Source organism: Poecilia reticulata, chromosome 18, assembly GCF_904066995.2.
Source record: "Poecilia reticulata chromosome 18, P_reticulata-male-v2, whole genome shotgun sequence".
Taxonomy (NCBI): Eukaryota; Metazoa; Chordata; class Actinopteri; order Cyprinodontiformes; family Poeciliidae; genus Poecilia; species Poecilia reticulata.
The window spans coordinates 6,474,189-6,490,884 of record NC_088847.1 but is presented as its reverse complement, the minus strand read 5'-3'; the positions used below and the strand labels follow the sequence as shown (position 1 = coordinate 6,490,884).

Here is a 16,696-nt window from a genome sequence, read left to right as displayed (position 1 = left end):
CCAGTAAGTAAAAAAGCATTTTGTTAAACGGTTACTTTTGTAATGAGTTATTGTTTCCAGAATTAATTTTAAATTCTACTTTGTTTATATAAAGCCGTTAATAATCAGTTCTAGAGATCTGGTTGGTCCATTTGTTCCTAACATAGCACTTTGCTCTGAGACTGCAAGTATTCTGTTGGCTTCTAGAGTCTCTAAAGGTTTAATGGGAGGCAGATGTTTTAATTATCAGGCTTCTCTCCTGTGGAACCAGTTCTAAGTTTTAGTCTGTGAAGCAGCCACCCTGTTTACTTTTAAGACTAGGCTTAAAACTTTTTCTTAGATAAAGCGTTTGAAACACTTGGCATGGAACTTCCTCATCAAAGCAAAATGTGATCGGGGGATCACCACCACACACCAGCGATGGCCAGGCACACCCCCCAGCCAACTACCTACCGGAACTTAACAGTCACCCTGACCAAGGGGCCGGCCACCAAAACCAGGAACAGTAATCCAAAAATCGGAATGATCCCAGGAGAACCAGAATACTAGCCCCCCACTCAACTGCCCTTATAAGGCCAGAACACCCGCATTCTCACCCCTGGTCAGACAGTAGCAGCAGACGGCTACAAATTTTACCAAAACTTGACAGGTATGATTATTGTTGAAGTTACTCTGTATGAGACATGTCGCCAAAAGACGTTTGCTACTACTGGCACCAAGCCTTGTCCAGAAATAACTGGTTGTGTTAAAAAATCAGTAAGGGTGTGAATATTTCCAATGTCTCTGAAACTGATATTGCCCTGTCGGATCATTTTGCTGTTTTCTTTGACAGTTCTTTATCCGTTAATCCACTTGGACAAACAGCTACTATCACAAAACGTACTTTCACAGAAAACACAGCAGAAACATTTAATCAAATCTACTCTTCTTCTTCACTCTTAAGCTATAATGATGTAGATAAGTTGGTGGATGATTTTCAGTGCAAACTTTCAGATATCATTGATTACATTGCCCCCACTAAAGTAAAGGTTGTGACTGGTAGGAAGAAATCTCCATGGAGAAATGCACAAATAGTTCAATCTGCAAAACAACTCTGCCGCAGGGCCGAACGGAAATGACGTAAAGGTCAACTGCACGTTTATTGTGACATCTACAAAGAAAGACTATGTAACTATCACACAACACTAAAACATGCAAGAGAGGCTTTCTTTGCAGATGTCATAAACAAAAACACTAACAACACTCGAGCTTTATTTGCCACTGTTGACAGGCTCACAAATCCTCCGATGACGTTGCCACCTGAACTTCAATCTATTGCCGCCTGCAACAAGTTTTCTACTTTCTTTTCAGAGAAAATTCAAAAAATCAGAGGATTAATCTGCACATCCACTCCAAAGACAGTACTAATGCTAATCCCAAACAAAACAAATGCAGGAAAAATGACCCAATTTCAACTACTAAATTATAAAACCCTAGAAGAAATTATAAGTCAATTAAGCTCCAGTTCCTGCTGTCTGGATGTCCTACCCACTCATTTCTTTAAGAAAGTCCTGCCTGTTGTTGCTACTGATCTGATCCAAATAGTAAACTCATCGCTCTCTTCAGGTGTTTTCCCCCAGGCTTTGAAAACAGCAGTTGTCAAACCACTGATAAAAAAGAACAATCTGGACAAATCCCTACTGCAGAATTACAGGCCGATCTCCAACCTCCCATTCATCAGCAAAATTATTGAAAAAGCTGTTTTTAAACAATTAAATAACTTTCTAACCATAACAAACTGCTTTGACTCCTTCCAGTCTGGTTTACGTGCTCACCACAGCACGGAGACGGCCCTTGTAAAAGTGTTCAATGACATCCATATAAATACAGACTGTGGGAGAACCACAGTGCTGGTTCTGTTGGACCTCAGTGCAGCTTTCGACACTGTTGACCACGACATTTTACTGAATCGACTGGAGAGTTGGGTCGGACTCTCCGGTCCAGTGCTCATCTGGATTGAATCTTACATAAAGAACAGGGATTTCTTTGTTTCAATCGGAAACTTCTCATCAGAGAGGTCAAAGGTCACATGTGGGGTACCCCAAGGTTCAATCCTAGGACCCCTTCTTTTCAATGTTTATATGCTCCCACTGGCTAAGGTTATAACAGGACATAGGATTAGCTACCACAATTATGCGGATGATACACAGCTCTACATCACGATGTCACCAGGTGACTCTGAACCCATCCAATCACTGAATAGATGCTTAGAACAGATCAATGTGTGGATGTGCCAAAACTTTCTCCAGCTGAACAGAAACAAAACTGAAGTTATTATCTTTGGACCTAAAGAGGAGCGAACTAGAATCAATGCACAGCTTCAGTTATTACAACTAAAAACCAGCGATCAGGCCCGAAACCTGGGAGTAGTGATGGACTCTGACCTGAACCTTCAGAGCCACATAAAGACAGTCACAAAGTCGGCCCTCTATCACCTGAAGAACATCTCAAGGATTAGAGGACTTATGTCTCAGCACGAGCAAGAGAAACTCATCCATACGTTTATCTTTAGCCGCATTGATTACTGCAACAGCATCTTCACAGGTCTGACTAATAAATCAATCAAACAGCTGCAGCTGATCCAGATGCTGCTGCTCGTGTTCTCACTAAAACCAGGAAGATAGAGCACATAACACCAGTTTTAAAGTCCCTACACTGTAAAGCTCCCTGTAGCTCAGAGAATAGACTTTAAAATACTGTTGTTAGTTTATAAATCACTGAACGGTTTAGCACCACAATACCTTAAAGATCTGTTATTACTGTACCAACCGTCTAGACCCCTCGGATCTTCTGGTTCTGGTCTGCTCTGCATCCCTAGAACCAGAACCAAACGAGGAGAAGCAGCATTCAGTTTCTATGCACCACAGATTTGGAACAAACTTCCAGAAAACTCTAAAACAGTTGAAACACTGGGTGCCTTTAAATCTCAACTTAAAACCCACCTGTTTAGAATTACTTATGGCTAAATTAGGGTTAGAGTGCGGGTTTTGATGTCTTCCATGTTTTTATGTCTTTAATGTTTTTAATTTCTTTTTATTTCTTTTCTACGTTTTAATGATGTAAAGCCCCCCCGGAAAACGTCCCAGTTAAACGACGTTTAACTAAAGTTTTACGGGGTTTAGAGTCCCAGTTGACGGCGTTCAATTAAAAACCTAGAGTTTGGAGTACTTGTCAAACGGTGTTTTTGACTAAAGTACAGGAGGGTTAGAATCCCAGTTAAACGGCATTTAACTGAAGTCCTAAAGGGGTGGGTTTTTTTTTTGGTTTTTTTTTAAATCTCTCTTTCTCACTGTTTATTTAATGTCACATGTTGTTTTTATTTTAATTATGTAAAGCACTTTGAAATGCCTTGCTGCTGAAATGTGCTATACAAATAAAATTTGATTGACTGATTGATTGATTGTGCTGCCCTTTTCAGCAGTTAGGTGTGTTTGTTCTTTTATGGGTTAATTTGTTCTTTTATGGGTGGTAAAGTGATTAGGCTTGATATCTATAAAGTTGGAATACATCAAGTGTTATTTAAACTTTGGATTGCTGTCCTCTCTTGGCCTTCAGATGTTGGTTCATGATGCTCATAGATAAACTGTAAAAACTACCAACCCTAATGTCAACTTGTCGGCATTGTGAAGTTGACCTTTGGTCTCCAAGTTAAAAGATTTGAAATGTATTGCATTATAAAAATTCCCCTACAGTCTGTTTGGCAAACGTCTTCACCATGTCCTGCCAAGGGTGTTATTCCAGAGGTTACGGCAGCAATCAGATTATGTGACAGTTTTTCTTTCACTTTCTTAACATTCATAAAGCAGTGAAATGTCAAAAGATGAATACAACATTAAATATGCTCACAAAGGTCATGTAAATATGCAAATCTTTTCAGCTGTATAATTTGTTCCAAAGTTCCCCCCAGCATAAATCTTAAATATTAGGCTAGGGATTACTTAAATAACAAACAAAAATATGTATATGAAAATTAAAAGATGTCAGAAATGCAAATGGATAGACACCAAGTGATGCACGTCATGTACTAATGGTACCAAACAGCAATACAGTCCACTGTTTGTCTTAATATTTGCTTCATATAAGTCTGGAATCCTCCACAGTATAAAACAAAACACCAGACACAAAACACTGGTAGAATGTATCAAAAATATTCAAACAGATTTTAAAGGACCCTAGCCTCCTTAGGAAGAACTTCCTGATTTCCCCCTTTTTTATTAAGGGATCCAAGATTAGTTGAACATGTTGGCCTAAATATCTTGCAATTTTCCTATTAACCAAAAAAATTGTTGTTGACACACCAAAACTCATAATTACTTCAAAAATTATATATTATATTTTCACCAGTGGACGTCACAATTTTTTCACCTGGTCGGTTGATGACGTCATTAGGTCCATTTTGTACTGGAATCTACAAAGTAAACACAGGAAGGCCAACTTTATCATATTGCGTTTCACTGGTATAATTTTAGACAATGCCACACCGTGTCACTATTGGCCGTGATAAAAAAATAATAATAAAAAAACAGTAAGGTGAATCTGGATCGCTTCCACACAGAAAAAAAGAAGAGCGCGGTGAGCGAAAGCTGGAGCTGAAACACAACTTCCAAAGGACCAAAATTTGTGCTCTCGACATTTCTCTCCACAAGACTTTGTCATTTGTATGAGCAAAACTGACAAAGACTCTAACCGGTGATCATTACCTTAACGAGCTAAAAAAAATGGTGTGGAGACGTTTTTATCCACAAAGCCCCTAATAATAAGTCCCGCTGCCACCGGAGCGAAAAAAACGCCGGACGAAACATCAGGAAGAGAGCACCGGAAACTGTTTTAAATGTTGAGAGAGCTCTGCACCTGTAGTACCGGCGGTACTACTTATGTCCTGGACGACACAGAGTTATAGCAGTACTTACCGGATCACGCAGTTCGACCAGAGTTTATCATTTCATTTAGGAAGCAGAAGGCAGCAGCAACACACCAGCAGCTCCTACGGCCAACTCTGTCCTCTTCCTTTGTTTGGTCCTCCTCATCTTCATCACCTCTTGTTATTTCTACATTTCGATCGATTTCAATGCGCCCAGGTTCAATTAGAAAATCCTTGATAACGTTACTCGTCGCTGTTTTGGCTGGACGCAGCTAGCAGGTGGACCATTAGGCGTCATTTACCTAGAATGCATTGCGGCGTGAACTACATGGCGACGTTCCTGTGACGACATTTTATTAAAATGTATAAAAACTAAACAGCCTTCAATATTATTACAGAGTTGTTTTTACATCAAAAACAGATATTTCCCAAATAAAGTCGCTTGTAGCAACTACTCCTGGATCCTTTTAAGTTACAGTCTGTTCTAAATACACCAATTTAACTGTTATTCCAATATTTATTATTTCAAAGCTCTACATTGCAGCAAATGGTTGATTCTTTTTTTTTTTCAGTGTAATGCAAGGCGATTAGTTTGCAGGTAACTTTTTGTGAAATAAGTATGTGAAATATAACAAACACTGAAGTTGCATTACTTGAACATTTAACAAATTCAACTTTTTGTTAAAAATGTACTAATTTAACCGTTTTTAATATATTATTGAATCTTGATTTATTTAGTTATTTATGTATTTAGGCATCAAGTTGTGTGGCATCCAGATGTCAAAGTGATAAAATGTTGACTTTCCTTTAAAACACTATAAACAATTATTGAACTTGTGATAGTTTTAAATTCTCATGGTCATTAACACTCTTGAAAATCATTCATTCAGGTTCTATCAATATCAAATTAAGTCCAAACTAAAAATATAAAAGAATTTAGATTCTAGATTGATCATTGAAGCAGCATAATTTTTTATCTTTTTGTCCTAAAATAATGATGTTAAATTTATTGCATCTCCTCAAATTTAATAAAGTGAATCAAAGATTGACAGCCAAGCAGAAGGAGATGCAAACTATTATCAGTTATATATTAAGCCACACAGAAAAAGTAAAAAACATTACAACAGTCTGTCTATCCTTTACGTTTTTACATTCACAGGCCTGGCTGCTGAAATTTAGTCTGTTGATAAAGTTAATTTTTAAGTCAGCTCTCTTTAACCCAGTGTTTATTTAATACCTTGAACATATATGATATATTTGAAGCCAAGTGTTTGGAGGAACAATTAAAAAACTGAGAGCAGAGCCACAGTGACGAGATAAAACATGCTCATAACTCCAAATCAGCTCATTATTGTCCTCGCATAACCTTCAGAAATGCTTTTGGTTTTGCTTTGGTAAGACTGGTTTACTAAACGGTTACAGACAGAAAATCCCCGGAGCGGTTTGTTTGGCAAATGTCTTCATGTTGTTATTTTTTCAGGTATGCAAAGAAGTGGAATCATGTGATTCCACTTGACAGTTAATAATGTCAATGGAAACTGTTTTATTTGAGCTCACCAATGACCTCTGACCCCGGATCTTAAGGTCATGACTCATCATTGACTTAATAAGTACATCATTTTCTTTAATTCTCTTGAGGTTTTTAGATAGCTTTCTATCCAGCAAACTAAAAAAAAACAAACAAATAAAAAAAAAAAACTAATGTCTGCATCATCTGATTTTGTTGGCACCAAACACAAATTTCTCATTCATTCTGTTTCACTATGAATGGGATATTCTGTCAGACATTGACTTAAGTAAATGTATTTATATTTAGTTCTGTAATATTTACAAAACAGATGCTAACAAAGTATATTTGAACATCACAACATAAATTATAGACAATCCAAACACAAAATCTAAGCAGAACCATTTTTAAAGTAACATTTTGTTTTGATGTGTTATTTATGTCTCTACTTTTTATTTCTTAGCAGAAAGTCTTTTTATCAATTCACAAATATTTTTATGCATACATGTGGGTTTCCTCACAGTTTTCACTAATTTATATAAAAATCAAAGTTTTTATAGTCCTGCATCTATTCAGTGTTTTCTTTCAGCTTGTTTTCTTTTTCATTTAGAGCGTCTGTGCATGTGGAATTTGAAACACGGTGTTTTATTGTGTATGTGAATAAAACACTGACATCTACTGGACAGATTAAAAACGTGCCTAGTGCCATTTGGTACACAGTCAACTAAATATATGTAGGTTAATGATAAATAGAGATGCAGACATAGAGGATGTCATTTACATGCATTAGACAGTTTTATCAGCACAAGATAGTTTAACTGGGGGTCCAGGTAGTCTGTGGGTTACAGAGTGGGCTGGACATGCAGGGCATTTGGCTGTTTTGTATTTATAATTACAAATACAAAATAGGTGTATCAAATAAAGAGGCCACAGTCATCAGCTTCTGTTTATGCTCTTTAATAAAAAGTCAATTCATACAAAAAATAAAATTTTCACATTTTATTTATATATATACATACATACATATGCTATGTTTGGCATATGTATGTGCCAATATCTTTGGCAGGAAATCCAAGATTTTATCCAAAGTTACGACAAAACACATACCAGACACTTTGTTATGACTCTTTGTGTCTTTGTCACATATAATAAAGTTTCTCATGGTAACATAAAGTATCAAGTCATTGTGATTATTACATTGTATGTCAAAACTGGACTTAAAAAAATGATAAAAATGTAAAATGTTAAACTTTTTTCAGAAACGTAGAACTTTAAACATGTATCTGTAGACACTGAGATGTAGAAGAAAAATGTATCATTTTTTTCTAAAAAAAAAAAAAAGCTAGAGGTTTCCTCTGTAACCATGTAAACTGATTTATAGCAATTCATTATAAAAAAAACTGTTATAACATGCAAAGTTAATAAGTTTCCATCCCTTTTCAAAGAATTGGTAGTCAGAAGAAAAATCTATGTTTTCAATACTATACAATTGTTATGGGCAGAATATTTTCACCCCTTACCAAAAGTCACTGACTCTGCTCATGTAAGCAACACAAAGGTCTGCTGAAAAAATGCATCTCTATCTCCTTAGGCCCTTTTGTGATCACTTGTCAACAACCCTAAACATTTTTTGTGCATAATTTAAATTAATATGTGGATATTGTATCTTGTCAAAAAATATACTGTGTTCAGTTTCTTCACTCTCACAAAGTCAACCCAATCAGTGAAAGGCCCGAGCTATCTTTGCAAAGAAGGCAGCCAAAGAAGAGGGTATCTCTACGAAATAGATGTGAGTAAGGCCCATAGATTCAAGACTCATGACTTCATTGAAAATATCTAAGGAAGGATGATTGGCGAGTTGGTGCCTCAACAGAGGGTTTCTGGAATAAATCGCCCTGGCTGATTCCAACAAGATCACTGGCATGGGAAGAAGATGCTCCAGAGAAACCAGGGAGTAGACAGGAGTCTTCTTCACTCTAACAGATCCGCTCGTGTCCTTGGCCCTGTCTACCTTCTGCATTGTTTCATAAATATTTGTTTTGAAGGACACCAGAACTGTGTGTCTGGCCATGATGTGTTTGTCGAATCTGGTTGTCGAGTTGCCAGCAGGGTTTGTGGTTTGCTGTGTGACGTATCTGTACGTGACATCCAGCTGGTCACAGTGGAGCATCACAGACATGAGAGCTTTTTGTAAATCTTCCAGAGCCTGATTGAGACACTCAGGGTCCTGGGTCCTGTTGTGTTGGGCTAAAGATGCAGAAGCACGATTGTAAAATGCAACTGCTGCCCAACAGGGGTCCTGGTTTATGACTTTAGTATACATGTCAATACTCTCTGTTTGCCTTCCCATTTTTTCGAGCTCACTACCTTTGATAGTGTAGTAGTGCACGTTGGATGAGGGAGATTCTCTCTGTCCTAGTTTTTGTAAGGCTGTACTCAGGTCTGCACTCAGGATGGCTTTCAATCTAACAGCAGAGCCTTCCTCAGAAAATTTTGTCAGGAGCCACATTCCCCAAAACTCACTGAGTGCGGAAACATCTGATTCAGCTGGTTTGTTGTTGTTGTTCTTGTAGAGCAGATCCAGTGTTTCCAGGTACTGACTGAAGAGTTCTTCTTTCTTCTTTATGTTTGGTAAATCAGACTCCACGTAGCTAGACAGTTGTTCAGCCACTAATGCATCTCTGATCTCTTTAACCATCATCAAATCAGAGTTGGTGTTTTCAGTCAAAATACGATACAGCAGCGAGGACAATTCCTGACTTTCTCCCCTGGTGCTGCTCCTCTGATACTGCCTCAAGTGCATAAGAAACAACTTCAGAAAGGTTTCAGAGGCATCTGCAATATTTTCCATGAAGGACAGAAAGTTACGTGTTAGAATTAGCAACTGTAGCGGCTCTGACAGATGAGTGAAGCAGACAACCATCTGAGCAGACCCTGGTGATCCTTGTCTAGCTGTATGTCCAATGCCCTGAGCCTCCACACGGGAATTATCAGGCAGAAAAGTTTGCACAACAAACAAACCCCCTGCTGACTTTACAGAGTCAGAAACCTGAAGGTCTGTTCCACGAGCAGCCAGGTTTGTTGCTATGATGACGTCTCCTGCACCCAACTTCTTTGTAAAGACAACACTGTTGTCCTTGTTTTTGATGTAAAGCATTGTGCTTGAGACTCTACCACTAAAAATTTGGTACAGTAACTTTGCTAGCTTGATTGATTCACAAGTCACTAGCACAGCTCTTGGAGACCTGTATGGTGTAGGCTTGATTTGATAAAACACAACTTCACAGATTTTCTCGATCCATCTTCCTTCGTCCTTCATGATAACTCCTTGAACCTCAAACAGCTTCTGGCGCTTGAATGAAGGGATTTGGCAAGTCTTGATGCCCTGAAATGTTTTCCTCATGCTCTCAATCTCTGCTTGTTCTCCAAGAGTCCCAGACAGTCCGTAAATCTGACTTTTGTACTTTTGAAGCAAACCAACGTTGGACATGTAGTTGGTGATGGTGGTCATATCACTTAACTTTGTCTGATGTTTCATCTCAAGGAACTGCTGTAGACCATCACACCATTTCAAGCTGTTTCCAACCACATCTGTGCAGCTGTAGTCCACAGGTACAATTATATCACCTTCAAAGATATATTCATGATCTTTTTCCATGCTTTGTGCACAGAATGCATTTTTTATCCAGACCTTTAGTTTTGAGTCTATAAGATCTGAAAGGAAACCTGGGATGTAGCAGCTTCCTTCAGACCTGTTCAGCTCACGTGGTGTGAAATGCAGAAAGCGCCTGACTTCCTCTTCTGTAGCTCTCAGTACACTGTCTGTATCAGGATACATGTATTGACAGAAGCCACCATTCAAAAGCAGAGACACTCGTCTCTGACCACTTTCTCCTGGTGGTCTTCTATTTAGTTCTTCTATGGATCCGTCTGTGTTGATGCTGTGCAAAGCAAACTGACATGATGGGAATCTGGTCTCCACTGACGTAAAGAACTCGACCAGCTTGTCGGCTGGAACATTTGCAGTTTTCTCATCTAAAAGACTTGGATTCCTCTGTATTTCCATGACTGTGCCATTGGCCAGTACCCCTGTGTCCTCGGCCATTTGAAGAACAGTCAACTCATCCAATGCTTCCTGCTTGATCTGTCCTAATACAACTTGATGAAAGGGGTATTTTCTCCCAACAATGTGACCTGACCCTAATTTGCTGTAATGGTTAGCAGTGGCCCATATTAATGCCAGAAGAGGGTTGAGATGCTGCAGAGCAGGCATGTCACTGCTCATGTAGAGAACATGATGACCTTCGTCCAGCATCAAAGAATCTACCTCATCCACAATTGCACACTGGAATGTCCTCTGGCCAAATATGTCCTTCCTATCAACATGGTGTTTCAGCCAGTCTCTAGTGAACTGCTCTGCAGTACCATAAACAATCTGGCTCTCATAGCACTTTTTTGAGTCTTCGTCTTGCTTGTTGATGTTACAGTCCACACTGATCTTTAAAAGTTCATAAAATTTCTTCCATTCTCTCATGTCTCTCTCTGCTAGAACAGATGAACTCGACATGATGTCGACTTTTTCTCCTCTCAGAGCTCGAAAGGCAGCAAACATGGCCACAATGCAGGACTTCCCCTCTCCAGTGCCAACCTGAATGAGGCGCCCCGTTTTGGATGGAGCCATGAGACACCAGCTCACCATCTGGGTCAGTCGTGGTCTGAAATGAGCTTTTTCTGCTGCCTGGCAAAGAATCAGCAAGACTTTTCTCAGGCCAGTCAGCTCTGATCCTGAACTGCGAGACCTAAGAGCAGCTTGAACTGATGACACAATATCTCGAACTTCAGCCAACAACTCATTATTAACTTGGTTAAAGTCTCCATCTCGGATTTCTTCAATAATCTCATCCAATGTTTTGTCTTCATCATCTGCCAAACATGCCTTGAGAGCTTCATTGGTCACTGCCGTGTCTCTGATCAACTCCAGAAGGCTACTTCCTGAATTAGATCTCCAGGTGGATGTGATGTAATTAATTTGAATCCAGTGCAACATTTGGAGCAACCATGTGAGGAGTTGTGATCTGTCATTTCTACACACTGACTCAAATCGCTGTAGAAGGGCATCAAACAGTTCACCGACGTCTTCAGGTCTCCATTTAATACTCCTGACCAGTCCTTGCAGCAGCTTGATGAGATTCTTTTCATTTTCATTTGGAGAAAATAGACGAGGAGCAAGGAAAGAAGTTACAACTCGGTGAATCACTCTGGGATCCATTTCCTTGCTCAAGTCTGGCTAAAACAGAATAGAGTAAAATGCTTAGAAAGTGTTTTATAGAAACCTTTTTTAAAGAGAAACATACAACAGCGTTTAACAACATCTAACAATATGCTATAGCTGCAATGAAACACCGCGCCAAACATTCATAATATGTAGCTAAGTAAAAGTTCTGGGTTATAGTTACACAAAGCTATTTTCAATACTGCTGGATTACAAAATTCATTTTAAGAGCAGTGGACTCACCTGGTACAAAAACAACAAATCAAGCAGCAGATGTGTCACCCTGTGATCATGTTTGTCTTTTTAACTTGGTTGCTGCTTCAATGTTGCTGTCTTTAAATTGGCACCACCCCCAGGGGGCTTCCGGCTGTTTACTTCATCTAACTTGGCATGTAGTGACAGAACTGCACTGACGTCCGTATTCTGCATACCCTGCATGTAAATGATCATAGCTCATGTTAGTAAAACATTTTTTATGGATCTGTGCTGTAACTGAGATACTATTTCTACTTCAATCATGATGACTTGAAGTTTGAAAAATTGTATTTAAAGCAGAAACATGATTTTTTTTCTTTCCCTTTACTCACACTCACAAACCTAGTAGAATTAAGACCTTATTGACATCGTGACTCACCTGATCACCGTCCTCTTAAATCCCGGTCAGAGTCGTACGTTTATTTCCAACTGAATTGCCGACGTGGAAAGCAAGCTTCCTCCTGCTGTGAGAAGTCATTCTTATCCTTTTAATACTTTTGTGTTGGTTTCACTTTTGCTTTGACTCTGTGCCGCCCAGAGGGAATTTCCAGGTTTTAGCTTTATTTACTCTAAACAAAGTGAATTACTGTACATGCAGAGGGCACAAATATTATGACCAGTCATTGTGAGATACGCAGGTGATGACTGGTACCTATGTGCTGTTTTTCATAGCACTGTAGAGAATTGCATCATTTCATAAAATGTATACTTTTACATTTATACATCAAGGGGTGGCTTTGCAATTAGACCGCTGCATGTTATTGTGATTTCCCAGTTCAAGAACCGGAGGTCCGACTTTCATTTTTAGAACCTGCTGGCGTCAAATGGTCAATAATCACTTATAATGGTGGTAAAGCGTAATTTCTTGCAGTTAAACTTTTAAAAGTTTCTGGCAGAAGGTTGGAGGTCCTAATGGGTCGATCAGACAGCTTACCTTCACCATCATACTCAGTGAAGTAACAGCAAATGGATGCAACACTTTTAGTGACAGATGGCAACACATAATCTTTCAGTCCATGCATGGATGGACCTGTCTGTTTTTTCTTTTACAGCTGAATTACACAGGTTAACTGTCAAGCCATGTGGAAAAAGTAATACATTTGTTTATAATTGTCCTATTTTCACTTCACAAAACCCAGTCGTTTTTATAGGGCTGTGTACATTCTTGTACACACACTCTTTTAGGTAGTTTTTAAATGTTGGCCAATCACTTTTATTTCATCTAAAATTTTCACTCACTCTGCAGCAGATTTTAGCTTAGACAATTTCAAGTCAGCTCAACTTTAATAAAAATAATTTTTAATCCAAATGTTTTTTTTATTTTTATTTCCTAAATGTTACAAATAAAATCCATCTGAATTTAAACAATTATAATACCTCAAAACGTGTTTATTTGAAGCCGAGTGTCTGAAGGGACAGTTAATAAAGTGAGGAAAGAGTGTGACCTTAGATTACTTTTTTGTTGTTGTTGTTTAAAGTCAGGCTATACTGACAAGATAAAACATATTCACAGCTCCAGCTGAGCTGACTATTGGCCTCACTTAACCCTAAAGCTTGCTTTCAGTTTTGATTGGTTAGGCTGGTTCTCGAGCTACACACAGAAAAAACCCAGAGTGTTTTGTTTGGCAAGAGTCTTCGACATGTGCTAGCAAGCTTGTTATTTTGGAGACAGCTACAATGAAATACTCTGCCAAACAACAGTGCTTGATTTATTCTGTTTCACTGTTGGTGGGACATTTTGTTTACCATTGAGCTAAAACTAAAGGCTGTTCTCTAATGCAATCAGAACATCTACAATCTTAAAATGACCCAAAATGAGGTCAAATTAGACGAACCACAAGCTGGAAATACAGTTTTGTCTTTGACAACTGACCACCAGCCTGACTGGAACAGGAGCAGCCAGAGCAGATGCTGTTTGACGAAAGAAATGATGTCATATGCCAGGATCAAAACTACCCCGGTCACATGAGTGACCAAATGTAACAATCACTGAGGGAAGTGGAACTAAAATCTAAATGTTCAATTTCACCTAATGTTTATTTCACTTTGGATTTTGCCAAAGCATACAAAGAGTATATAGTTCTCTTTCTCTTCTGGGAAAGTAGACCAATGGAAGGAATCGTGGTGAACCGGCAGCTGGGTCACTGCTGCACATGGTGAACGAAGGTCGATGCCCGTGTGCTCAGATCCAAAACTCCCTAAAATTACGGAAGAATTAAATGTTGGTTCAGACGGAAAGGTGTTAGGTTATATGCTGTTTCATGGTTTCAGACCAGTTTGGGTGCCAATGTTGAGCACCACCTAAAAAAACCAACAATGGGCAGGTGAACATCAGAACCGGACCATGGCGTAATGGAATAGGGTGGCATGATGTAGTAATTTAGATTTTCTTCAACATCATGTGGATGCCCTGGTGAATCTGTGTTTTTTATCACAAGAACACACTTTACAACAAGATGTGAAGAAGGTAAACAGATGGAAGCAGTCGTATAATGCTTTCGTAATTTGTAATTGTTGTAGTGGTTTGCACCTCAGGGCCACCGTACAAAGTTCTACTGGGACGCTTTGGATCACTAGGTACTACGTGCCTGAACACCATACTTTGTGATGCCTTATCAGTGAATCTTCAGAGCATTTACTTTAAACCTAGCTTGTGTAAGCAATGGTTAAACACAAAATGTAATAAGTTGTTAATGATGTTAAGCGTTTTTACGATGATTTCATACATTTTCACACAAGAGACAGTTTGAAACTAGAACCACCACGATCAACAGGGCACCGAGTCAGGCTGTAGCCAGGATCCAGTATTTAGTCTTTCATTGGTGGTAATCAGGATAGACGAAGCATCAAAAATGTGAAGCAATGACTTGACAATTGCAGCACAGTGCTTTGCCTGTGTGACTCCAAACGTAGACTTCCTGGAATTTATGTTTTTCTGGGTTTTTTTCACATGACATGAAATCACCAGATCAAGCTCAGTAGGTAGACATCTCAGCATGTCCTGGCAAATTAGTTTTTCCCCAGACATGAATAAGTGGTTTTAACATGGGGTTTAGTTCTTTTTTTTTTTTTTTGGCAGTTTAACAAAACATTGTGTGTTGCTTTTCTTAGAGCCCCTTATTTCAAAATCAGGACTGCAGAATACATAATCACCTCTATGTCATTGTGAACAATCAAAATCGGCCCAAGGCATAAGCAAATAGTGACTCAATTCTTTGACTTTGTGAAGAAACAAAACCAGTGATGGTTACAAAAACGTCTCGGTCTACAGAAGCAAAGCAATGAAAAAGAAAACAGTGCCACCATGTGGACATTATCAGTATCTCTATTTTGAACAATTGGAAATGTCAATTAGTTTGTCCTGGAACAATAATAGTCATGATTCAGCAGTTCTTTGTCTGAGTACCATTGGGCTGCCATTACTGGTACTTCCAGGTAATTGTCTTAATTATTAGCAAGAAAAAAAAATTAATAACTGTGGTAATTAACACCAATAGCTAAAACGTTTTTGTTCAAACAAATAAATCGTTGCTGTAAAAAGGAACTCCTGGGAAAAACAAAAAAAAAAAAAAAAGAAGTTGAGAAAATTTCAATAACTCCCATAATCTTACAACACCACGTTTTTCTTTTGAACAATCAAAACCACTGTGTGTACAGTCATGGCCAAAAGTTTTGAGAATGACACAAATATATTTTCACATGACTGCTGCCCTCTGGTTTTCATGTGTGTATGTCAGATGTTTTCATCACATACAGACATACAATTGCAATCATATTATTCTGTCAATAAAAGCTTTTGTTACTCATGAGTTAATGCAGCAAGTCAATATTTGCAGTGTTGCCCCCTCTTCTTCAGGACCTCTGCAATTCTCCCTGGCATGCTCTCAATCAACTTCTGGACCAAATCCTGACTGATAGCAGTCCATTCTTGCACAATCAATGCTTGCATTTTGTAAGAATTCCTGGGTTTGTTTGTCCACCCGTCTCTTGATGATTGACCACAAGTTTTCAATGGGATAAAGATCTGGGGAGTTTCCAGGACATGGACCCACAATCTCTATGTTTTGTTCCCTGAGCCAGTTAGTTACCACCTTTGCTTTATGGCAAGGTGCTCCATCATGCTGGAAAAGGCATTGTTCATCACCAAACTGCTCTTGGACGGTTGGGAGAAGTTGCTCTCGGAGGACATTCTGGTCCCATTCTTTATTCATGGCTGTGTTTATAGGCAAGACTGTGAGAGAGCCGACTCCCTTGGCTGAGAAGCAACCCCACACACGAATGGTTTCAGGATGCTTTAGAGTTGGCATGAGACAAGACTGGTGGTAGCGCTCACCTCGTCTTCTCCTGGAAAACAGCTTGTTCGATGTCCCAAACAATCGGAAAGGGGATCCATCAGAGAAAATGACTTTACCCCAGTCCTCAGCAGTCCACTCCCTGTACCTTTTGCAGAATATCAGTCTGTCCCTGATGTTTTTCCCTGGAGAGAAGTGGCTTCTTTGCTGCCCTCTGAGACCAGGTCTTGCTCCAAGAGTCTCCGCCTCACAGTGCGTGCAGATGCACCCACACCTGCCTGCTGCCATTCCTGAGCAAGCTCTGCACTGCTGGTAGCCCGATCCCGCAGCTGAAACACTTGTAAGACGGTCCTGGCGCTTGCTGGTCTTTCTTGGGCGCCCTGGAGCCTTTTTGGCAACAATGGAACCTCTCTCCTTGAAGTTCTTGATGATGCAATAGACTGTTGACTGAGGTGCAATCTCTCTAGCTGCGATACTCTTTCTTCCCTGTT

At 39.2% G+C, this 16,696-nt stretch overlaps 1 protein-coding gene across 1 annotated transcript; it reads right to left on the bottom strand.

Annotated features, from left to right (window-relative positions):
- Positions 1 to 6,866: 6,866 nt before the first annotated feature.
- Positions 6,867 to 15,250, bottom strand: LOC103480309 (protein translocase subunit SecA-like). The gene is made up of 3 exons (XM_008435196.3): positions 12,293 to 15,250; positions 11,902 to 12,090; positions 6,867 to 11,673 (listed from the first exon to the last, which is right to left on the bottom strand). Exon 3 carries the CDS (start codon positions 11,653 to 11,655, stop codon positions 8,107 to 8,109), a length of 3,549 nt encoding a protein of 1,182 aa, XP_008433418.2. The 5' UTR covers positions 11,656 to 11,673; positions 11,902 to 12,090; positions 12,293 to 15,250; the 3' UTR covers positions 6,867 to 8,106.
- Between the last annotated feature and the right edge of the window lie 1,446 nt (positions 15,251 to 16,696).